Genomic DNA, 26686 nt, shown 5'->3' on the forward strand with positions numbered 1-26686 from the left:
CAACATCCAATATTCCCCACTGCAAAGAAAATAGGACATGAAAAAAGGTTCCCTCCTCCCTCCCATTGCTCAACCTTACACCCTGCTCAAAGGCAAAATACACTGTAAACAAACTTATGAACTTCTGTGTGTGTGAGGGAGAATATAGAAGTATGCATGTGTGGGGAAAAAGAGGCCACATAGACACGCAATGTCATGCAATATAATGTACTGTATAGGCAACTGTAAAGGCATTCAAAGGAAAAGAGAGATAGAGGCAGAGATGGAGACAAGATGACATCTGCAAACTGGAGAGACAACTCTGCTTTGAGACAGACAGATGTGAGAGACGGAGATGTGGAAAAATCGTTAACCTTCAGCAGTGAAGTGAAGAGATGCACTGGCATGTGTGAACAAAGTTTTATCGACATCAGAGCAACACTGGACCACACTGACAGAAAAAAAGTGGAGAAGTGCTTCTTCCAGACTGTCCTAGATTCAGAACTGCACATTTACTCCCCATTACTCTTCCTCCCTCGTCTTTTACTTTCCCTATCAAATTGGCAATGTCTCCCTGTGGAGGAACCGATTTCGTTGAGTGTGTGTGTTTAAACATACACTCCAAATTTATACCAAAAACTGTATGGCTGTTTTTGCATATATCAAGCTATATAAAACCATAAAATGAGGGCCTCTGGTCGCTTACAGTGGCACAGCATGACAGTATTCCCTGAGCTGTCCTGAGGTCTGCCAAGAGATAGTCGACCCAGAAACCCTCCAGAGGGATATCCTCAAGGAAGAGCTAATTAAAATGTGTGAGTACACAATTAAAACCCCAATTCTGAAGAGCATGAGGGATCAGTGCACATGTACAGAAACACAGACGCACAAATAGCCAAGAACAATAGCCTGATATGAGCACAGGGAGTTACTGAATGTTATGGGATGTTTCATGAATTCACTTGAGGCGTGGCTTGTTTTAAAAGGAGGATTAACCTGCACCTTCAGACTGTGGTGTCCTCTGTTGAAACACTCCCCACTTACAGGTTCGATTGCAGAAGTTTATTGTACTGAGGGGGTTTTATTCAGTGTCAGTCTGTAATGTTTGGGCTTATAAGGATAAAAGGACTGAAAGCACAATATTAGACCTACTACTAGCACGAGCCATATTTGTTTACTTTGTGGCGTTTGCAGGGTTCAACGTTAAAAGGGATTTGCAGTAGGTTAAACTCCAGTTTATGGTTGCATTTCTAGACCATTAACTTCAAATCACGTACTGTTTCCATCACTGCCAACATCTCACATCAGTCAGCTGCGAAACAGAAACCTTTCAATGCAACAACACAACCAAACTCATGTTATTGTTTTCATAACATCAGTGTTTGCTTATTGTTTATCTGGTGAGTTTGATTTTCTGACAACATAACACAGCAAGATCTGATTTTCAGCTTCTGGCTGACAATTTGCCCTTGAATACACCATCAAGGAGGGCGTTGAAAATAGTCCCTGCTGCTCCAAACTGCAGCAATAACACAACTTTGACAAGAAAATTAAGGCAACTAAATAAGTTTACTGGGATGCATTACCGTCCACATGCAGGTTTTTAAGTCACCATACATTGATATTTATGCTGTGGTGAAATGAACTGAAACCCGCAACTGGTTGGAAGGTGGAAAATCAGTCTAAAACTATGGTATGTTCTAGAAAGTTGTTGTAATTTAAAACCAATTAAAAATACAAAGCACTGGTGTGTTAAGTGATTTCAAGATAAATGTGTAACTTTTTGAAGTATGTATTTATGTATATGTAAAATTCCAAATGTATGACCTTGGCACATGAGCTCTCATGACCAGCTTTTTCTTGTTTTTTGTTTAAGTGAACACACTCAAGACCAGTTTCTCTCCATTTATCCCTCTTGCCAATACAATCACAGATAACACAGAATACCAGCTGGTACTGCTGGCTGCAGTGGTGGGCTTCAAGTGTGTGTTTGTCATAATTGTAGGTGCTTTTCAAAAGAATGAACCAACTCCAACAACCTGAAATTGCCAACAAACAGTACAAACACGATTGATTTTTTTCCACCTAAGGAAACTTGCTTCCATCAAAGAAACAGCCATTTCCTTCTCTCTGGTAGTTTGAAGTATGACAGCACTGCTCTCCACTCTGAGTTAGCATCCAGTCTGATTGGTAAAAAAAAAAAGCATCAAAGCAGAAAGTGAACCAATGTCAGAGAAGACAGGCGAAGACACGTTCATGACTAATCAGAATGTGTGAGACCAGAAACCTTTCTTGGGTGTTGTTAATCTTAATTGTTGAAACCTGATTAGAAGGTACTTTTAAAACCTTCTGTTAAGATGTTTTTAAGAGCTCAGAGCCATAATTTCATGCAGGCATGTTGAGCAAGGAGTGGCTTTGTGCTGACAAAGTAGTTTTTTTTTTGACAGGCAGTTGTGTTTTTTCATCCCCTACGCTGGTTTGCTAATTTGTTGACTCTGTGTCACCAAAATCTGTGCCACTCTGTGAGTGCCATATTGGGGGCAAAGGTGAAACAGAGTGTCATTGGCTGTCCAATGGTACCCTGCAAATTTGGTGCAAAGGATAATTGCAATAAGGTTGTGAACTCTATCTTACAGTAATCTGGGAGAGGGCATGGGTTATGCACTTAACTGAAGCATAACAGACAGAGAGAGATATATAGGAAGAGATCTTGTCATCAACAGCTTAGCATGAGCTTATGTATTTATTGCAATATAATAAGTGCAATTGTACATATAGTTTTTGTGTACATCATTATTTTTTCAAAATAAAGCCACACCCTCACAAGTACCCACTATTAATGAAGATTCGGCGGAGGGTCGAAGATAGAGACATTTTCTTATTTTTTTTTCATTGTAGTCTTCAAACTTCATGGGCCTTTATTTTATGAACATACTTCACAGTCATGTCTAATCACCAAAAACCTTCTCTAACTCAATAAATATTGTGATACATTACATTTACAGTCAACCTCTCCTATTGAAATACATGATGTGCGATAATGCAGTTCTCCTAATTCAAAAGTTAGGAGAAAAGTGCACTATCGTGCCCTTCGTGCCCTAACCTTGATTTACCAAAATAAGGAATACATGGAAAATATGTGAATACCCCCAAAATTTATATGCCAAAAACTATTCTGAATTATTTTGGCCATCTAAATTTACATATACATTTATTATTTTACAGAAGTTTCCTGTAGAAACGGGCACCTCAGGAACCAGATGTGTTGTATAACTTAACTGTGTGTTTACATATTAGCTCAACTAGTTCTGTTTCTTTCTTGACAAACAGTGAGATGTTCACAGAAAAAGAGAGTACTGACTGTAGGGAGAGGGAGCTGGACAGGAAAACAGAAAGACAATAAGGATACTGGAATGGTTGTCATTCGTCAGAGGCGTCCCTCAGCACTGTCCTGTGTCTACTCAGTGTCTGCTCATGACATCCGTGCAGGAGAAACTAATCTGTCGCCCATGAGAAGGCCTTGGCCTTGATATCAGATCAGCTGAAGTGAAACACATCAAGCTGCTGACATGCCACCGTTTCTCCCTGGGAAGAAATGAAGCCATCACTCATCGACAAAAGCCAGCAAAATTACAAACTCACAACCTTCTACAGAAATGTCTTTCATTTTTCCCTCAGTGTGTCTTCTTCTGTCTTTGTGAGATGCAAATGGAAAAAAAAAAAACTGTGATGAATGCCTGATTTCAAAGCCTTTTTAAGCTTGATAATACTACTGCTGCAACATAAAACTAGCATGACTGAACTCTTAACTCATTCCCATTATGGAGAGATATTGATTAAATAAGGCAGGCATATCTGTTTCATAGGCATATTGCTTCACAGAAAACATCATTTAAATTGTCGGTATGCGCAGTGGTCTGGCCTATGGCAGCACAGACAAAGTGACTCATAACTGAGAAGTTTTATAGTTGCAGGCTGACTAATGATAGACAGGTAGCTGGTTTGAATCCTGGCAACAGTGGGAGGGTGAATTCCAGCTATATGCAGACTACTACTTAATTTGGAGTAATGTTGGTTTTCACATTATTTTTATCCTTGGTGTTTATTTTATTTTATTTTTATTCTGTGTGTTGACTTTTAACACGTTATTGTTTTGTTGTTGTAAATTTTAGTCTTACAAAATGTTTTTTCTCTTTTTTTCTTTGTTTTTGTTGTTTGTTTTGCATAATTTTACTATGTAAAGCAAGCAAGTTTACGCTCCTGCAACCCCATCCAACATTACTTGAGATAGTACTACATTTACCAAACTCATCTGTTAGTGCGGCCGTTAAAAAGTGAAAACATACTGTTTGAAAAGCTAATCAGCAAACAGGATTAACTAACTCTACACCGCAATACAAGAACAATGCTGCTCCTTTATTTCCATCTATATGCATTATCATCTGGTTAATGACTTTTTGCCTGGGGCATGCAGCTTTAGCCTCAGTCTTTTAGGACAATATCATGTAGCCATCAAGTGCATATTCAACAGCTCTATCGACAGCTTTTACAGGATTCTTGTATTAAAATGAGTTAGCTGGAAACATTAAAAAAATCAGACGGCGGTGTTTTCAACCAATTCATGGAGCTAACATTACCTTGATTAGCTAGAGAAACACATAATGTGATTAGGGCAGTGTGCAGGATGGAGAATATGCAACGGCCTTGTTTAAACCACCTAGTAATATTAATTGTGTATTAATGCATAAGTATTATATGAAGACATAGTGTATTACTGAGTGAAGACAAGAGTCACACAATGGGCAGGAAAAGGAAAGCAATGTTTTATAAATTACCTGTAGGATTTTACTTTATAGATGTTTAAGAAAATATGTATATACAGGCAATTATGCAAATGATCAAATGTTTGGTTTTTCATTCAGGCATGTGAATTGTGATAAAAAGGAAAAATGGCTACAAATGCTACAAGACTAATCACTGGGCGTAGATGACAAGAGAGGGCTTTAAATCACTACATATTTTAAGCAATTAACTTATTGCTATCATTAAGCTATAATCACTGATATGAAACAAGTCAGTATGTTATATAAAAGCTCATTGTAAATGCTTGGTTAAATCATATATTTATAATTTATCTCTCATAATAATAACAGATTGAGATCTTAATATGAGAGACATTGAGACACAAAGAAAAAGATATGCTGGGGGGAGGTCGCTAACATATCTCAAACAGCAATTTATTCTCTCCATTGACAGGGGGATTAGTTCTCCATATCTGTGCGTCACAGAGGAGACTTCCAGGTGTGTCAATAACATGCGCTGCGTCTCTGAATACAATCAAAATCCAAACGTCAAATGTCAGGTATATCTGATAAATGCTCAGAGCTACAAACATGGTGACATTCTGCCTGAGCAGGAGGAGGCGAAGAAGATCTCAGAAAACATGGCAGAGGGGGCTTTTTATTGAGTAGCGGGGAAGCGACATCAGTGTGACAGCGAGACAGCGACAGAGAAAGTATTCTTTCAAAGTTCATGCATCGGTTTCAAATGAGAAAACAAAAAGGACAGTTTGGGCTCTAGGGAGAGTGTAAATTCACTTGAAAGTCTCTAATCTTGATGGCTAAAGATGTTTAGTACATAATCTGTTTAAAAGGAGAATGTTGTTTGTTTGCATACACAATCTCTACACACACTTTACCTCACTGACTTGTATTGAGTCGTTGAGACATATAAAAATGAATGCACAAATGCATACATTCATATGCAGTTTTGGCAGTAACACATTACGTTTTACAATATGTGATTACTTTTTTCAGTGACAAGTAGCGTAAGGGATAATTTGAAATATAAATCCCGGTAATCTTCATCACTTCAACAATTTGGGGGTCGACGTGTTTGCTGTCTTACTGGGAGTTTAATGGGGGGTTGATATCAAGGACAGACTGTTGTGGGATGAGTTATTTTGGCGCAAGTGCAAAAAGGTGTGGGGAGGTGGACAGTCTCTACTAAAATAAGAGAAATGTCACTCTTCTTGTGTTTTTCATATGTTGTGTCTTTTTAGCTCCCTGTTAGCCACCATTATCTTTGCCTACATTCAGTTAGTAAGCCTATAGTTGAGGACGGGACTTCTCTAGAGCGCTCATGCGGTCAGTCACAGGGGCTAAGCTATATCTCCAAACAGTTGGCTGGCTGCTCATTAAACCACAGTGTCTCATTCTTTTTCAAGTAACCTGTCCAACACTGTTCATATGGCAGCCTATTTTGTAACGGCTTATAACGGAAAATCCCAGATTGTGTGTGGAGCTCTAATCGAAACTAAGCCGGCTGATGCAAATAGTAAATCTTTATCGGGTGACACACCATTCCTTTTGGGTGCTCTTCATCTCAGAGGGATCCTTTGCCCCGGTAGTGGACATCAATACACACCACCACTGTGGCGGTAATTATCCTGCAACGGCCTCTTGCTTTAAGCAAACAGGCTCAGGCAACCCATGCATTTATGGGAGGTGGATGACGGGAAGAGGACATATTGGAAAAATGTCAGGTACACACACACATACGCGCATGCACACACAAAAACAGATCCACATAACTACACCCCTCCCCACACAAATACACACACCAGCGCTCTCCAGATGGATGGCAAGTTTGATAATGGTTGAAATGAAGAAGTGGATCGCTAGAGTCCATCCTCTTTTTTGACAGTTATGACCTAAAAATCCGCCAAGAAGTGAATCATATTGAACTCTGGAGATGAACAATCAACGCGAGCGAAAGAGGAGAGTTGCACACAGAGATCACGTACACCTCAATAGGTGATGTTTTCACTCCAGCTGTACACTACAACTGGAGTGAAACAGTTTCTTTTTTTAAGAAAGAAGAAATTGTTTCATATTCTACCTTGAAGTTTTCACCTCAAACGTACACGGTTGCGCTTTTGATAAAAAGAAGAACCACACCTTTGAGTGAACCAGTTTTGATGTTGAAAAGAAATGTTTCACTGACATTCCAAAAAGAAAATACATTTCTGATTTCATATAAAATCACGGTTTTATTCACAAGGCCATGCTTTGTGGCAATGAAGACCAGCAATATTGCCTGCAGTGATGTGAATTACTTATCTAGTTAAAATGCCAATATCGGTGGAATATAAAGTGCAATAGCATAGTGACAAATCACTGCTGTTGATAATCTTTGGCACTGAGTGTATAATGAAGTCTGTCTCTATTAACAAGGAAATTATAACCTCCCCTCCAGAATACAAAAGAGCGTCTAAATGTAACCTGCAGCACTGCTGGTACATAATTTGCACCTTAATAAACTCAGTTAACAGTGTTTCCCATTTTTTTCTGATGGCAGATTTGTGAAAACAACACCCATGTTTGTTAAAGCATCTGCCTGCTGTAGCCTATAGGCTGCTTACATCCTACAACACAGACTGACACATTGCCAAAAATGACTGCTGAACCCTCAGCCTTTGCTTTTCAATTGGCATAATTAACACTGAAGCTAATCTGATGTCAGGCTTCTGTTGACAACCTCTAATGAAACACATAGTATCTGTTACTTCCTCCCACTAATCAAATACAAAACAGACTTTTTAAAGCTCAACACTTTGTTCCCTAATGTATTGAATGTGTGGCTGTCACTCTTAAAGCTTTGAGTCTGCAGTCAGGTTTTCTCTGTGCCTGCCAGCGCTCATTTAAAACCCTTCAGGAACATTTAAGCGTTGGCTTCAAAGTGTGAAGAGAACAACTTGCACCAGCGACAGCACTAGAGGACAGACGGAGATTCATAATCAGAAATGAGGAGGAAAAGAGAGATCAAAAGAGAGAAAAGCCCACTGATAGTGTACATTAGGGCTAACCCAGGTGATTACCGCAATGTGTGGCATGTGAGTGGTGTAACGACAGACCACCCAGAGTCATAGATGAACTCAAAGTGATAGGAGGCAGCCGCAGCTTAGCCAGCCACTAACTCTAAAGCCCTAAAAAAAAAAATCTGCTTTTCCCTCTGAGGCATAGAACAACGCCATAAACAAACTTTAACTGCTGCATCTGTTTCTGAAGCCTCTTTGCTGTGGTGTGCCACCCCGCTTGTCTCCCCTCTAATATGAATCCTTCCACTTGACAACATTAACAACTTGTCAATTAGCAGCCTGTTTGTACAAATGTTTACAGTGTTTAATTCACCAGTGGTGTGGCTGACTGAGACTCTGTGGTGCAGCAGCTCAGGCAAAGGGGGAATAGCTGGGACGATGGATAAAGAGTGTGTGTTTGTGCTTCTTTGCGAGACTATAATTTGAGTTTGTGCATGCATCTGTGTGTGTTTGTGTCTTTTGTGTGTACGATAGCGTGGTAGAGCTAAAATTAGTTGTAAACTGCTGATCGGCTTTGAGGATTGGAAGTTCATTAACATGTCTGATGCTTTGATCCGCTGATAAAGTCGAGGAGGACGGGACCATAAACACGAGAGCTGATTAAGATAAAGCTCCTAACTTTTTGCAGGACAGAGAAAGTTTGAAGAGGCAAGAAAGAAAGATCTAAAGAACAACAGAGGCACAGAAAGAAGGGATGGCTTGAGGCGAGGAGGCCAATAACTAGCTTGCAGAGACGCAGAAAGCCAGTTGGAGTGAGATAACACAGAAACGTCCAGAGGCTGAGATAGCTGGAAAGAGACCATCTGTCTCTTCCACTCTGCACTCACCGTCAGTGGAGCAGCCGGTGGATCCGTCACTGGAGCAGTAACGCATCTCGATCCTCTGCCTGCCTATTTCCAGCAGGCTGGGATCTGGGATGCGAGCTTTGCAAGTGTAGCGGAAACGCTGCTCATAGTGACCGCCGTTGTCGGAGATGTTGACGGGCGTCCAGGGAGTCCAGGGTGTGGTCTTCTTCAGGTCAGGACACGGCAGGGTGTTGCATGACTGGTACTCCTGCAATTGCAGAGACGGAGAGCATAGAGTGTTTTTTCATGGCAAGCACGTTTGCAGGCAGGTGAATTTGCTACGTCTAGCATAGGAAGAGATAATCACAAATCATTAAAGCAATAATTAAACATGACAAGCTCAGACAGGAATTTCTGGTGTATTTCCAAAGCAGAATAATGGACAGGACAATGGCTTTTGAAATTCTCAGCAGTGACTAATATGAAATTAAACAGCTTATTTTATGAGGAAATAAACAACATTTTCTAAGCTTTCATTATCATTCATCCTTGAAAGCCTCTTGATTCCAGTTCTGGCTGGTTTACTGTACTATATGTTGCCAGATCCAGTAGCACTAACTCCCCAAAATACCCCTTACAATCCAACCAAGCCCTGTTTGCCCAGCCACAACATAGCCTGCCATTCTGGCTGCTCGCACTGACTAAGGATACATTCCTAGTAGACCACTTGCCGAACATGGCAAGAGGCAAACAAGCCAGACAGAAGAGATCATTGATCAAGTTTAATTTATAACCAAGGGGAAAGGATGGAGGAGAGGAGGGAGAAAGAGGAGGAGGGGTGATGGAGAAGTTGATAGAGAAAGAGGCGAAGAAGTGGAAGGAGAAAGAAAAAAAGAAGACAATAATGGCAACTCTTTTCTTTGCATCTGGCTTTGAGAGCCGGGCAGTAAAAATGAAAAATGCTGCGCTGAAGCTCTAACAGTATGATATGTGAGTCTCATTCAGATGTGTCATAAGTATATATTTTGCCTCCACTTCTCTCAGCCAACTTCTATTTGGACTGGTGGATGAAAAAACTAGTCTGCTTCTTCTGTGGTGCTATATATGATGATGTGATTCAAGAAGATAATAGGTGGGTAATAGGCAGTCCAGACCCCTTTTGTGCCTGGCTAAATAAATAAGGAGGTGGAAGTAGTGATACGTCTGGAGAAAATGACACCACAGAAGGGAAGGTGAGATGGCTGCCATTTTCCTCACACTTGTTTATTTATGCTGAATAGCCCTTGACTGACTGCCAGACCTTGACAAAATAAGATAAGAGCTCCTTTCTGCACATCCGTCAGCCTGTCACATGGGATAGGCTGACAGGTCAGCTGAGGCGAGGGGCACTATACATTACACAGTATGCGGGTCTATTTTTCACCATCTTACTTCCTCTTTTATGCTCTCTCTTGGTTTCACTTTCCATCCATCTATCTCTATTTCTTTCACCCTCTTTTTCCACACACTGTTCATAACTCGCTTTGTGTTAGCTCTCTTTCTGCTTCTCTTTCTTTTTGCCTCTGTATCTCTGCTTCATCTCTCTCTGTCTCTCCCTATCGCTCCCTCGTTTCTGTCTTTTCCTCCTCTCTCCTCCTCTCTCTCTTCCTCTCTTCCCAGGGGGTGCCAAGGTTAAAAACACAGGGAGGATTTAGATTCTGTTAGGGCCCCGTGATGAATGAGGGTGTCACCTCCACCGCACTTCCTGCCTCTCTCCATCTAGCGCAGTAATCATCTCCAGACATTAATATTTAACATCATCACGCATCACAGACCAGCCCACAATCTGTGATTATCAGCCAATAACAAAAAGGAAGGGGAAAAAAAGTCCACCTCAGCGTCTCGCCGCCGCCTGCAGCGACAAAAAAAAAGCAACACATGGCATGAATGGGGAGGAAAAGGCAAACGATCTGTGGGTGTTTGTTGTGTGAGTTGTTGATGGTGGCCAAACACAGTAAATATTTAATGAGGCTTGTCTGGTAAGCGTTTTTTCCTGTACTCTCTCAGGATTAGTGTTGATGCAGAGGGCTAAGGAGATAATTACTGGGTTTAATGCTGAACCTCATTCAAGGTCTCCGAAGGCATCCACATCAACTACAGCTAAAGTTTATGTAGCAAGCAAGGTGGTCAGTTTATATTTAACAAAGATGCCCCATTGACTGAACAAACATCAAAAGCTCTGTGGTTTGTTGAGAGGACTGATGCCCTTGTATGAAAATCCATGCACTGGAACTTACATAAATATTTTCAAAGTAGACAAAGGGTTTTCAAATGCGGGGTCCATCTCCAGGCCTCTAAAATCCTTCAAATGAAACAATCTAAGAAGGAAAAATGACTCTTTGGTTGAGATGCTCATAAAGGCCATAACCTGTGACATGGGGTGACGAGTAGAGTAGACTTTACTTCATTTTAAGGGGTCACAAGTCAAAAAGGTTGGTAACCTCTGCCCTTAGGGTCTGTGGTGGGAAATCACAAAATAGGAATTAAAGTAAAAACATTTTTAATCCAGTAGTTTGATCAGATTTGATCAGATTAAATTTTGAGACTGCAGTTTATTTGATTAATAAAAAAGTATACTGAAGGACAATAGTGAAGATTTGAGGACTACCTGAAAAACATAATTATTTTGAAAGAGTGCAATGAAGGATGTTAACTATATCCTGTCGCTCTTTCTGCTGTTTTACTTTACAGGTCCATGAGATAGAATGTTAATTGGAAGTTAATTGTTTGCAATTCGAAATGTGCCAGGATTAAACTCTAGATCAAGACAGCAACAGTGAGGCTTAGCTAAAGAGCTTGGCGTTTGGGTTATTTGTGTAACCTATAAAATAAAATTGATAAATAGCTGTTCAGTGAGAACCATGCCATTTTAATATCAAACAATTTTGATATTTGCATGAATCTGGACGGTAGAAGGAGAAAAAGGTGACTGCAGGGGAAAGGGGAGACGAAATGTGGCTAAAACCGCACAGAAATCACCTGACACGAAGTGGAGCTGTCCTCCGCGTCATCCATTACAATCATGGAATGTACAACTTGTCAGGTATTCTTCTTTCCCTATTTATTCATGTGGAAGGGAATACGTATTTATTGAAGACTGTGTGTTTGATGAAAGGATTTGAGAAAAGAAAGTTTGTTGACTTTCATTTAGAAAATTCAATAAAAATAGCTGAATAATAATAATTACGCTTGGAGCAATGCTAAGATATGGTAGTGGTCCCCAGTATCATCCCTGTACCACCTGCGGGTCCATGATATGAAAAAAAGGTTGAAGACCCCTGCTGTTGACTATTACATCTAATAAGAAATGTTTACGGACAGTGGACAGTTTATTGTCTTTTCTTGCTACGCATGAGAATAAAACGTGGCATAATAACAAAAACAGTTCTTCTGGTTTAAGAGTGGCAATTTTTATAACGTTTTGAATAATGCATTAAAAATGATGCAGAGGATGTGAAATAAATATCAGTATAGCTCTGTTCATAAAAACCCTTAACCCAAACACACACACATACACCCATAGGCAAATGGCATAACTCCATTCAAATGACATTTACTGAGCCAGAGCAGTGAATAGGTCATCTTAGGCATACATTAAATCTTGGCCGTGTAAATGTGCCTCTGAACAAAAAGAAGGAGCCACACTGTATTTGAATAAAACTTTGATTCACTGTTAAAACACAAAAGAAGCTGATCGAAATGAGCTATTTAAATGTTTCATCTCATTCTTTCCAGTTGAGCTAATAACACAAAGTAATAAAACTACAAGAAAACAACAAAAACCAGGAAACATTTCCTGCACTCTTCACTCAGCCACGCTCACATCTCAATTTCAGAGAAATTAACTGATAGTGAAAACATGGCGGAAAGCAGTCGAATGTGACAAGTGGCATGTGGAACACAAAATTGGATTCAATTAGTCCGCTGATTTCGACTCATATCTGCGCCCCCCCTGGCGAGAGCAGTGATATGCATTATGGGCAAATGGAGAGCAGCAATTTTATGCTGTGCAACACCTTTAACAGGCAGCTGCTCGGAGACGGGCAGCTCTGTAATGTGTTTCTGGCTGGAGCTCAGGAGAGCCGGGTGGGAGGACGCCTGATAGCATCTTTACTGCCTCACACAAACAAGCTGCCTGGTTGGTCAATATGGAAGTGGTGGTCGGGCTGTTTATGTGCAAGACTGTGTGTATGCATGTGTCAAGTTGACTATGGAGTGAAAGTTTGACTGCCTGGCTGGTTGGCACTTTGGCACTGATTTGTGTGTGTGTGTGTGTGTGTGTGTGTGTGAAGCGTGTGCATGTTTATAAGTTTATGCATGGCTGAGTTATGGATTTAGGCAGCTCCTATCTCATTCCGTCTCCATCCACAGACCTTTCTGCTTATTTTCTAGGTGTTATGGGCTGAGGGGATACAAGTTGAGGAGGAAGCAGGGCAAAGAAAGACAGCGAGAGTGTGTCAGCATAGTGACAGAGTGCTGGGGAAGTATAAGCCCTCAGACTCTCCTTATTTTTACTGAAGAATGTATGAATGTAGAGTGCAGGATGAAATACATTGTATGTCTTTACTTCTGTGTGTGGGTGTGTGTGTGTGTGTTTTGGGGGAAGAGAGTGTGTGTAGGTACAAAAGACTCTCTGTGGTGTCTGACCAGCTGTGGGAGGTGAATAATAAGGAGTCGTGCCTCTCCAGCCTCCTACCATCATTACACTCATTATACTTCTTATTGGACAGGGAGAGCTGTGAGTGTGTATGAGAGGGAGGGGAAAGCATGCGTGTTGGTGTATATAAGGATGCCTACGTATACACACTAATACCCTGACGTTTAAGTGAATGGTTCAGATGTGAGATGTGAGAGTGACTAATCCTCTCCAGTGTCTACATCTTTATCTATTGTGGTCGAGTCCACAGAGATGGAGGCCTAATGTTCCTCAAGTCTCCATAACACATCAGTTCAATTAGCAGCGCCAACCAAAACACACTTTGTCAAACTCTGACTTCTCTCACTCTCTGTCTCCCCACCAGTCTGACTCCATAATGAAGCCTGCTGTCAGTCAGGAGCAGGTCTCCTGGCTACACACCAGTGCACACACATTCACGCACACACACACACACACACACACACATTGACTAAAATACACACACACAAAAAAACAACAACCCACAAGTGTGTTCACACATCAATCTGCCTACACAAACACCGGGTACTTAACTTTCATTTCACAGCCCAGATGCACAACTGAACTCCTCGCAGGTAAATAGAACAGCTCTCTGTGTCATTAAGCAGCTCGGTGCATCGTCAGTTCTGCATGGCCCATATTTGACTTATTTAACTCTGAGAGGGAGAGTCAAGATGTGCAGTTCAGCTGAGAAGAATGGTCCTTTTTGATCCTTGGATGTGAGAGATATTTGATGTACTGTACTTTATAAAGTAGCTAATACCATGGTGAATGATATCCCCTTGAAGAATCTCTGGAGCAAGTCGTCTTTCATCTAATACTAGGAATTAAAAGAGAATACCAGCACGCCATTTACAGTGAAGTTGTAGCTCTTAGCTCAACATTTTGGCTAGATCTAGATTTAAATTTCTATCTTATATATTTTTACAATATATATTGTAATTGTAAGTGTTACCAGTGCCTAAACCGCTATCAAATATGCAAAACATTATGTATATGTTAAATTTCACATATCCAGATATAGACAAATCTGGCGGCTGATTTATGTGTTTATGTATATATTAAATATATTATATTATAGCTATCAAATAGTCAGTGGGGTGGCGGTTTTTAGCGGGCCCTGGTCGGTCCTTTGTCGGCATGCCACTAAGTATGCGACATGAAGATTTAATGGAGATTTATGAAAGTAAAATTGATTTCATGGAGCAGTGGCTTGTGACTTTTTCTTTCTGTTTTTTCCAAAGAGGAAATTTATTATTGGAGCAGCTGATCACAAGACATAAAAGACATCTAGATGACTGTTACTGGACAGTTTAAGTTTTGCAGCTTTTATCCTGTATTTTAATGGCATTTTCAACATATAACCAGTTCTACAGGATTTGCTGGACAGATTTCTAGGCAAAAGCACTTGAAATTCTTTACATACATTACTTAATGTATGTTTCATGAGGTACCACCGCAGTGATGGTGGCATGTCTACTTCTGCCTAATTCATCTATTGTTAAGGGAATTATTTCCTGGAGATGTTCATTTGTTCCTTGAGTGTCAGGTGAGTGACAGTAAGATGAATAAGTAATGAGCACACTAAAACGTCAACTCAAAACACCATAAAGTATCCAGGAAGTAGAGACTCTGACAAAGCCAAGTTAAGACTGCATGTTTGTTGTGATGCATTATGGAGGTTGGACAAGTCTGTGAGTTTTTCTCTGTTTGTTTCTGCTTCTAGAGATCAACCACCTGACTGTAGCACCATTAATAATAAGAGTAAATGGATGTCTTTTTTTCTCTTTTATGCTGATGAACAATGGTTCCTTTCTAATCAACTCGGCATTAACTCCTCAGTCAGCTTTGATAATCAGCATGTGGGTTTCAACGTGATGTGAACTGCATCAAAAGGGTTGATATAGAGAATTATTTTCTACAATTTACCTTCTAAATTTATGTATTACAGAATAGCTAACCTTTAATGAATAATGAGTAATTGCTTCATTGTTTGGAAAAAAGGTGTTTTTCTTCCAGTGTATCCAAGGATGCCTGACTGAGCACACATACTCTTTTTTTAGCAGAGTCTTTGAGTCACAACACAGGAGAAGATGGGGTTAAGTACTGTACTCGTGGTACAGTACATCACTGCCGGGCCACCAGAGCCTTGCTTGTTTATTTCCAGCCCAGATTTCACCAGCTCCTCTGGGGATTCAAACCTGTAATGCAGATACAGTGAAACGAGAGAGATGGAGCAGCGCTGCATGGACCAGGGCTCAGACTGATGAAGTTGCAGTCATGTGGCCTTTTGCATCAGCAAAATGAGGCACAGAGCACCTCAGGACTAAATACTTCCATGATGATAAGACTGCTGAGGCTTAAGGCAAGGACACACAGGGCAACATTAGGGCAGGTTTGATGAAAATAAAGCACCTAGAGAGTTTGCTCTTTTAATCATGCATGTGGCAACATTTTGTTTTTAAGATAGCAGGGTTGCATAGAGAGTAGAGACACTTTAGTTTAAACTGAAGTGCCCTTGACCTGAATCCCTACAAGCTTCACTTGAGCTGATTTGTATCTGACTCTGTGCTGTGAGCTCCCTACGTAGAACATTTTGCTTCAGGGATCAATAAAGAATCACAAAAAAGTAACAAAACATTGAATAGATTTTTTGCTCAGTGATTCACTTCACAGCATGTTGGGAGTGTTGACCTGAGACTGGTATCGCCAACTTCAGTCCATCTTTTTATACTTTTCAAAATAAGTTCCAAAAGTTACTATTTCTTGCAAAGTTTCCACCTTACATCTCTGTAAAACATCAAGCAGATGTTAGCTCATTGCTGTCGATTAATGTCTGGAAAACGCCTGAATCTGACCACAGGTGGCTGCGGCGATATCAGTCCTGACAGGTAAACATGAATGCACACATGTATATACGCACACCAATGTCAAAAACATACACAGTGTTTATCCTTTCAGGTCTCAGCAGGGTCTCTAGTCTAAAAAAGTAGCTGTGATGACAGAAGCTGCAATGTGTGTGTGATTATAGGTGTGTGGTCTCCTTCTGTTTAATTAAACATGGATCTGTCCAGGGGTAGAGAACACAGACAGATGGTACATAAAAACGAACTCCATCACACTTTTCACTTTTCTTCCTTGATGAAACTAAAAGAACCATCATCGATGATCTTCAAGTGTTGAATACAAATGTATATAATTCATTTTACTGGAAAGGTGCATGGTGTTTCAAACACTGTTTCCTGTCTTGAACACTTGAACTTTACTCCTTAGGGGCTTTATCTGCATTGAAGTAATTGTTATACATTAACAGCTGTGTCATTAAACACCCTATCAGAGTTGTAAATGAGAGGCAGCAAATATTTCTTTGATCTGCGTAAATATGCGGCTATAATACAAGTTAACCAAGCTGTCCAAATAAAGTCCTCTCCGGGAAAAATAAGGTGCCCGTGAAATCTGCATGTAATTACAACTCTGGTGGCTGAGATGGCCCCAAATAAGTCCATGTTGCAATGGCAAAGACAAGGAGTCGATGAGGAAACAAAACAAAACAGAAAGGGACAACAAGTGAAAGTCTAAGAGCAGTAGTGAAAAAAGTGACTAAAGGAAGAAGCTCTCTCTAGTATGTCACTTCCTTGTCTGTAATCACTACGAAACTGTCCCCTCCCCTGACACCAATAAAAACTATCTCTAAGATCTCCTGCTCAGTGAGCCTGAGCTTGTCTCCAAACATCAAAAATACCAACAACAGTCAAAGACAGGCTTTCCCTTTTGGAAACAGCGGTGACGAGGTGCTCGGATTCCCTTGTGCTGGTCGTCACTTTATTCTTCTGAACTGAGTTCCTCTAGGAATGCCGTTGCATTCCCAGGATGCTTCAGTGAGGATAATGGTCGCTGCACAGTGACAGAAATAAGACAGCTGCCATCTGATGGGAATGTGTGTGTATGTGTGTGAGAGAGAAAGTAGGTACGTACACGTAGCAGTAGATGATATGGTGTGACTGCTAAATTGCTACTTAATGGGAGGTCAGTCTTTTCATTTAGGTGTTCTGCAGCTACTAATGTGTCATGGGCAATTATCAGATACTATATATGCTCTTGAGGTTGCAAGGTCTTGTGTGGGATGTTTCATAATGCTGGCAGTGTATTATTTAGCTTCACAATGGGCCATTCCACAACTGTGGGATGTGTTTTTTCAGCTAAATGTGATTTGGGGTGTTGAATGCTTTTTCAGCATTTGGCAGAATTTTTTTTAAAACAAATTCCATCCAAAATCCCTTTAATTTTACACAGTGAATGGCTGTGTCCAATTGTTTATTCCACATACATACAGATACTGTGAAAACGCACATATTTACATAAATGCACATATAATATAAAAGATGTGGTATGTGTGTGTAATCCTGATTATAATCTTAATTCTAAACCTGAAATCTAAGCAAGAAATTTAAAGAAGTTAGGTTTAAGAATCAGCTTTTTCCTTAAACCATCCAAAACCCAATTTTTCTACCAAAATAGTAAGGAAAACCCACAAACAAACATAAACGCACATCAAAGATCCCATGCATCCACAAGACCCTGACCCATATTCTTTAATCCATTTCCAAGAAGGACACAAGAAGCTACAGCTATCATGTTCATTGTCTTATTTTTACCAGGACCGTGGATGAGAGTGTGTGTGTGAAAATAGCACCAGAAATAACACGAGCATCACATAATTCTGTCAACAAGGAGAAAGCTCGTATTTCAACACTTCCTTGCATCATCTGTGCTTTGGAGAAAGCTTTGTGGCAGAAAATAAGCCTATTCATATGTGGAGTGATTACTGTATGTGTGTGTGGTATTAAATAGGTCTTGGTAATAAATCTGATGGCTGCTGCCACTGTATAAATATAGCCAGGGGATTTGGTCATGTTAGATGTTCCAGTTTCATCATCATTGACTGTACATCGCATCAAATGGCTTAGGCTAATAAGGATGATGCATGTGAGAGCTATTGTTTTGTGTGACATACCTGACCACACCCAGGACAGTCGTTGCCGTTCTCACAGGTTCTGCGTCGTGACTGGACGCCTCCGCCACAAGGCACGGTGCAGCGTTCCCATGCCGACCAGGCCGACCAGTAGACATGCGGTGGGCAGGGCAGGTGTTCATTACAGTACCTGGGAAGGAAGAGCAAAGACCGCAGGGGATCAGAATGTAACATTATTCAATAAGACGGTGTAGTCCCTAATTTGTCCAGGAGTGTTCCATCGTAGCAAAGGTTTCAGTCATAGTCATCTGGACACTGTTTTCAGAATCAAGACGTTTCGGCTCCCACCCGGAAGTCATTCTCAATTGGGAATGACTTCCGGATGGGAGCCGAAACGTCTTGATTCTGAAAACAGTGTCCAGATGACTACGACTGAAACCTTTGCTACGATTATTCAATAAGAAAAGTCAGTAACTCTTAACTTTAAACCCCCTATTTAGCATTTATAAGCAGTACGTAAACATTAAATAAATAGCCCATATCAAATCCACAAATAAATAGCTCATATTGGATATCTAAGGTTACACCTTCAGGAATAGATTTTTTTGGCCACTTAGACAGCACAACAAGCTGTAGAAAAGTATTGACATATTATCATCTTATGAGGTTTTAAGGATGAAGGTGTAAGCAAACTGGATCCATAACTGGATGTGTAAATCCAGCAACATTAACATTCGGAGTCGTGTTTCTGGCCAACTGGTGAATGTAAGTCTAATATTCACTCTCTTTATAACTGATTTTGTTTCCGCCAAGTGAAGGTGAAATATCTGGCTCTTTAGCTGCTAAACGCTCCCCAGTGTTCACCAGCTAGTTGCTAACTTTGTCTGTCTGTTTGGTGGTGGGCAGGTAGTGTACAGTGTACTGTAGAGCCAGCTGATAATTATCTGTGGATTTGTCACTATGAGTGACCTTTCACATTAAACATATTCACTTGATCCATTGTTATTATTAAATAATATATGAGCAGCTTTAAGTACTGTAATTACTGGATTGTGTACTGTAGTTACAAAATTTAAATGATAGAAGAGATATGAGGTAGTTTGCAAGCTTTGACAATAAGCTTAACTTACACTGGGTACATACAACTGGATCATGTATGACAGTGTCTTTTGATTTGTCTGTGGAAAATTGAATAGCTACTTTATCTGACAGAGCACTAAAATTATATGTGAAGGCCACTGAGGACGTCACCACACTTTTGAAACCTTGCCACTGAACTGAAATAGCTACAAAGAGTTCATACCACAAACTCTTACAACCCCAACATATCTCTTTGATGTGGCCATGGAGTGCAGAGAGAACACAGTGCACTGTGAACCAGAACATGTGATTGAATCATGCCACCAGAGAAAAGGTCTGTGGCATATTTCTGTGCATGGCATAATGGCCAGTGTTGCATAAAACTACATCTAAGAACATTCCATCTCAAATCTTAATGAACGTGCATATGCATTTTGCATATTCATTGACACAGCCTATTAAAAAAGCCACAGAGATGCATGCATCATCTCTAATTACATCGTTTTACAAGACAGGATTACTGCGATGTCTAAAATACTTAATTATGCAGTCCTCATTATACAATAACGTCAGACGATTGCCAGGCTTATTAGATCCATATAATTTATTTTATAACTTTTACACATACTATAAAATTGTTTTTATTGCTATTTTGTTGTGTTTTGGCACATGACTGCCTTTTGAGAAAACTGAGTCTTCTTGTGCTAAAATAGCTTTAACTTTATACCCTTTCTCCAGAGGCTTAGGCTGGGTATTTCTATTGTACTATTCCCAAAAACTCTGCTATTGTTCATGGCAAATCAAAAGCTACATTCTGTATACCCTGGTTGTAAAAATCCTTAGAGCAGTGTGTTCTTTTGCACTTTTGCTAATCTGCACGCTTGTAGTGGGATGATATAGTGGGGAAGAGGAGTGGGGAGTAGTGAGGAAGAGTGTGGAGTACAATCTCGCGAAAGCCTGACAGAAGGAGAAAGACTACACACACACACACACACATTCATGCACACAGGCTTGTGTACAGACACAAAATACCCCTGCTGCACCACAGCACAATGAAAAACTGCTGCGATCAATATGAAGCAGATTTAGAGCTTCAAAATCATCATCATACACACTTTAATCATTTCAGACAAATTGGTGGCTTTAGTCCATCTTATCCTTTTCTCTTCACACACAGAGCTGATTGGACTAAAACGCTGTTAATTACTCGCTATAGGCTGAGTAAGCAGTGTGGACGATGTCAGTATGCTAAGGGAAATACCGACAGAAGGTTCATAAATGCAGGCATTAGCCAGCCAGATTTAAGCCCATAGCGCTGCCGTGCACAGTTGGTTTCAGAACATTTGCTTTATCTTTAAAAGCTCTGCCTGCTGCAAACAATCAGGGCCAAACTTACGGGAAGCCTGTTGGCTAGAAGACACAGAAAAGAGGTGAGAGAAGAGGTTCAGTTTTGGGCTTTTAAGCTAATCTTTTAGTTTTTATAAATATGTATGTCATGTACACACGAAGTCACACTATATGCATGCATTTTTGAACATAAATCTTGTGCATTAATCCCAGCAGGGCCCTCGAGGCAATATGGGAAGAACAAAGTGAGTAGCGAAGCTTATTGCAGACGCCTAACACCTCTGAAAGGAGGCCTGTGCCCCATAAAATAAAAGCCTTTCACAGCATTAAAAGAATTGTTCAGCGAGCAAAAGCTGATAAAGTGCCAGTCCTTTTCATGCTATGCGGATTAAAGCTTGTACAGAAGACTTTACCTATTTCACACATGGGTAACTTATATACAACAGATGTGGTAAAAATTTTTGGACACCATTACATGGGTTGAACATCCAATGAGAAGTTTTCCCCATTTTTTCCAAGAATTGGCGATATACATGCCTGACACACCTGGATATGCTCATATTGAACACACACAGCACAAACATTTTGTAGCATCCATATCCTATCTATTTCTCCCTCAGGCAGACTCAAACTGACACAGCATAATTCATCTGTTAACACTTTTTTTCTTTCTATCTCACTGCCTCACTGTTCATCTGTTCTTCTCTCTCACACACATACATACAAATACTCCTCTCCTCTCACACCACCCTTACAAAGATCCCTTTCCAGCCCTCACAGCTGGCCCCTAACTAGCCTAAGGTGTTTTAAATAGCTGAACAGAGAAAGTACTGAGAGCAGGAAGGGGAGATGAAACAAAGAAGATTAAAGCTCGGAGAAAGAAAGAGAGGGGGTGGCAAAACCTGCTTCTGGCCTCCCGTGGTCTTCTTGGTGTGGTTCGTGAGTAACTGGGCTGTGCCGATCACTCCGTATATTTTCCTCAGAGCTCTTGGTGGAGCAGTCCTTGAGAAAAGGACTGCTCCACCAAGAGCATCAGTGAGTAAGAAAGGGGAAGGTGGGAGGTTAGAAGAGGGAGAGAGGAAATGAAAAAGTGCAGAAAAAGGAGAAAAAAAAGGATGTAATATAAGGTTCATCCTTGAAGGCCATATCCAATTACTTGTCCATCGCAATGCTGTTTCTGTTGCTGTGGTAACGATTGATAACAATTTATTTCTCCATTCTCCTTCCCTGTAGCCTCTGAACTGTATTTATTTGCACTTTTTCTGCCTCTACGTGTGGTTAACGACAGGAGTTGGATGAAAAACATCAGCATGATGCCTCGCTAGGTAACAAAGACACTAAGGACACAGAGAAAAAAGGCCTCCTTCATTAAGAAACAGGACACATGGAAGCCGCCATAGCTTTCCTCATTTTCTGATTTGGCAACTAAACTAAAGTTTGAGATAACCAGAACAAGTTGAGACACGAATAAAACTTTAACTTTAAGAATACTCATCTCATGACCTTTTCTACCTGGGCTACTTTGTGTGTCTCTTTGTGCTTCTTCACATACTTTCTCCTCGCAAAACTGATTTTTTTTTTTAGGCCTTGAAGGTTGCTTAGAAACCACACAAACATCTTTAAAAAGGCAGACTCGGTCTGTGTGTGAAAGCCAGATAATTACCCAAGCACAGGCCTATCCCACTCATTCCTTAATTGGCTGTCACAAAGTTGGACAGAAATGAGGAAGAAAAGAAAAGAAAAAGTCACAGTCAAAGTCATATTTCCTAACTGCAAGTTGCAAATTATGGAACAAAATGCCGCCCCCCCCCCAATATGCACAGAAATCGAAACACGCATGAACAGAATGTATTTGCTTTAATCAGTACATGTGAATGAATGTATAAACATGTAGGTGTGTGTGTATGTTATACCTCTCCTCGCGGTTCTGGCCCACACACACTCGTCCACCGTGACGAGGGGTTGGGTTGCTGCAGGAGCGCTGGCGGACCTGGAAGCCGATGCCGCAGCTGGTGCTGCAGGGAGACCAGGAAGTCCAGGGAGTCCACGCTCCGTTTCTATGGTGACACACAGAGCTACATCAATCTAAGCTACTTTAGCCACTGAGGAACAGATGATGGTAGCTGGAAGAACACAGCATCACAACAAGATAATAGCAAGAAGATATTAACTATTAAGTCACATTGATTTCAGGAGTTGTTCACACCATGAGCCATGTCTCATGTCTTTCAGAATTTGAGGGTATAAATTAATCTAATTAAGAACATATAGTAACACTAAAGAAATACTATATATCTTTTTAGTCATAGAAGATGTTTTTTGACTTTCTTCTGCCAGATTCTGCTCTTTATTGTCCAAGAAGGAATAAGTGCATTATCATTGGTTTCAGAGAAGAAGGGTAAGACCTCTGTATACTGCACTAAGATGATCAATGATGGGAAATACACTTATTTACACAATAAGAATTAAGTCAGAATTGAATTGATGTGGATGAAATTATAAATGGTACAAACAAAGGAAAAAGTCATTCACAAGTTCATGGAAGTATATGTATATACAAACCTACATTGCATAGCATTGTTTATCAGCTAGCACTTTATTATCACTCTGTAGTTACGTCATATGACTTGCTCTGAAAGAGTTAAGCAGGAAGGCCGGGAAATTCTTATGAACCTAGTGCTGAAACATAATCCATTTGTCGATCAATAGAAAATTAATCAGTGTCAATTTTTTATAAACCATTAATAGTTCAAGAGATGAATAAAGTAAATTTACAAAGCATTTCTGTCTTACAGCTTAGCTGCATTTTTCTGTTTCAGTTTGTATATTTAATATCATTGGGTTTTTTACTGTTCGATAAAATAATTAATTTTAATTTGGGCTCTGGTAACTTGTGATAAGCATATATCATTACTTTCAGACATTAATTAGACTAGAATATGAATTGATTGTTGAAAAAACAATAGATAAATTAATTAATAATGAAAATAATCCTTAGTTGCTTCCCCTTATCAACTCACACGTCGTATCTTTCATGCAAGGATATGATCACAAGCCCTGTTTAGCAGGCAGAGGATTGATGCGCAGCAGCAGCATCTCAGTAAATTTATAACTGAGTGTAAAATTTGTAATATGTCAGCCGAGTGAGTAAAAAAACACAACACCCAATCAGCACTTGTCAGCCCCAAATAACTGATGCTGAATATGCAACACGGAACAAATAACTGTATGTGGTGTGAGGATGCAGGGAATTAATTAACACATTTTTATATCCATCCCCTTACCTCTCCATCACACCTTCCCATTGACAAAGACAGAAGAAAGATTTACAGATGTGTGGTGATGCCAAAGAATGTACCTGGAGCAGTTGGCGACCTCCACGCTGATGCCATGGCACTGCTGGCCACCACACTGAGGGGCGGGGTTATCACAGGCTCGTGTCCGACACAGACAGGACCCTGCGCTGCCTCCATCATTGTGACTACATGTGGACCAGCCTGACCAGGCACCAAAGCCTCCATCGACTGTCACATTACGGATCTGTTAGCATTGAAAAGGGCCAAAAATAAATCATTTAAGAGTAATGGCTTTTCTCAGAAACTGGTCATTGCATCAGACTGATGCTCTCAGGGATGTGTTGCTCTGGGAAACGCAGCCCACGGCTACGGTGGATGCAAACAGAAATCAATTTTCCTCAAATAGATGCAAAAATAACTGCATTACATCATCCACGGCACATCTAAAAATTTTGCAGCTATACGGACAAAAATGTGCTGTAAACACGAGGAAGGTATATGAAAATTGTCTCAGGATATGATGAGACTCCAGAATAGCAAAAGAGAGATTCAGAAAGGCAAATCAATGATGTGAATGGACACATTCAAAAGACAGAAATATGAGGAAATAAAAGTGGCAGCATAAATAGATATCTGAAGCAAAACAGAATGAAACAGGAAGTCTCCGTTATTACAGGAGCTATGAATTACAAGTGATGTCCTGGGCATACGAGTTAAATACAAAAAGCATCGGTGTGAGATTCAGAGCTGCAGATGATATGAGCCATGTCGCTGCTACATTTCAGGGTGATTTAAAAAAGCAAAGAGCACTTTCATACGGGGCGAAAAGGGAGAGTGATCATCAGCTGCTTTGGCAGAAGCAGAAATAACGTCTGCCCTCCACTCTTATTGGTAATTGAACTCTGCTGTGTGCCTAAATGGGGGACGCTTGGCAAAGATAGACAACATTTGCATCAATGGGCTGCCTAGAAAGTAAACAACTAGAAAGAGGCAGACAATATCGCATCTCTTCCACCAATCATTTACAGCTGAGAATATAAATGATATGGTGTGTATGACACTATCTATTTCATGCTGTGTATTTGTCCCTAAAAGATAAATATAAAAAATAAAATTTTTTTTTTACTGGTGATAAAAGTACATGTGTAATTTCTTTCATTCAAATAGGAAAACAGAAAGGAAATGACACCAGAAGGATGATAGATCAATTCTGAGGGATCATAAAGCACTTGTGCTTATGTGGATTATAAGAGAAATTATTTCTTTTTCACAGGCTGAAATCACAACAGCTGTCTCTTTTTTATTCTTAAGAATACTGTAACATCATGTTTTTAAAATGACTTTTAGGCAAAGTAGATTTCTTACAAAAACAAAACAAAAACATTTCCAAACTAATTGTTGCTTGTTTCCATATAGACGTGAGACTGTGGTGCCGGATGGCGTTTGTGAATAGGTTGGTAAAGCGTATCTCCTGTCTCTGCCTACACAACGCAACTCAGTGTGCAAACCCTTGACTGATCTCCAGCTCCAGACTTCCAGACATTCTGCCAGTTTAGCCTTTTTCAAAACTGTTAATGGACTCACAGGGAGTGAAACACTAACTGTGATAAAAGACAACTTCTTGATTTTTCATGTCTTGGCATTGAAATGTTGCAAGTGGATAATTTTCCCATTCTGGTCTGGCTTCACGAGCCCTATTGTATAGCAATTTCTCTCTGCCAGCATACAAAGTAATTACTGCCAAAGTTAATTCATGCTCACTCTAAATGGATCGGACCTGGTTAGACCAAGGTTAAGTGAGTAAATACATATTCCATTACTGGTGTGGGCAGTGGTATGTGGCCAAATGAAAATACATCAAAACTAAAGGATTGGTGGCTACACTGCTGCAGGAAATATGGATATTATCTTAGATCAAATCCTGCATTTAAAGTAATAGTTTAGAGACAGTTAGCTTAGTTTAGCATAAAGCCTGGAAAACAGGGTGAAAAACCTACCAGTACCTCTAAAGCTCACTAATTGTACGCATTGTATGCTTAATATATTGTTTGTTTAATCCGTACAAAGTTACAAGTTACGGTTTTACGGGAAATTTTATATGAGCAGTGACTTCCTGGCCACTGCTAAACATGCAAAATGTTAATTAGTGAGCTTTAGAGGTGCTGGTAGAGGTGTTTTCCAGGCTTTACGCTAAGCTAAGCTAAGCGTCTCCTGGCTCCAGCTTCTTATTTACCGTACAGACATGAGAGTGGTATTGATCTTCACATCTAACTTTTGGCAAAATAGCGGATAAGCATATTTCCCAAAATGTTCAACTATTCCTTTAAAATATGTACTGTAAGCAGTACAGCTAAGCTAACTAGTTTCAGACTGAGATAGCTTAAATGAAAGTATGACTATGTTTGATGTAATAATGACTGCAGAAATACGCCAATACTTGAGTTGCAGAATGAAGTGACTAGGCAAAATTATTGTGTGTGCCTGTTTATGCACATATTCATGCATGACTGTGTGTGTCCTTGTATATATCTGAATGTATATGTGGATGCAGTGTTAGCCAAGTTTCTGCCAGAGCTCTGCTGACAGATGCCACTGGGTGCTCAGTGGCTTGAGTGCCAAATATTCCTCTGAACA

General features: G+C 40.2%; 1 protein-coding gene across 1 annotated transcript in view; it reads right to left on the minus strand.

Annotated features, from left to right (window-relative positions):
* sema5a (sema domain, seven thrombospondin repeats (type 1 and type 1-like), transmembrane domain (TM) and short cytoplasmic domain, (semaphorin) 5A) overlaps positions 1-26686 on the minus strand; it is a 117088-nt gene that overhangs the window by 15342 nt on the left and 75060 nt on the right. The window contains 4 exon segments of the mRNA XM_044177004.1: positions 8686-8911; positions 18372-18519; positions 22670-22813; positions 24115-24296. Of these exon segments, the coding sequence (XP_044032939.1) occupies positions 8686-8911; positions 18372-18519; positions 22670-22813; positions 24115-24296 (700 nt within the window).

The sequence above is a fragment of the Siniperca chuatsi genome, linkage group LG19, assembly GCF_020085105.1.
Source record: "Siniperca chuatsi isolate FFG_IHB_CAS linkage group LG19, ASM2008510v1, whole genome shotgun sequence".
In the NCBI taxonomy this organism is placed as follows: Eukaryota; Metazoa; Chordata; class Actinopteri; order Centrarchiformes; family Sinipercidae; genus Siniperca; species Siniperca chuatsi.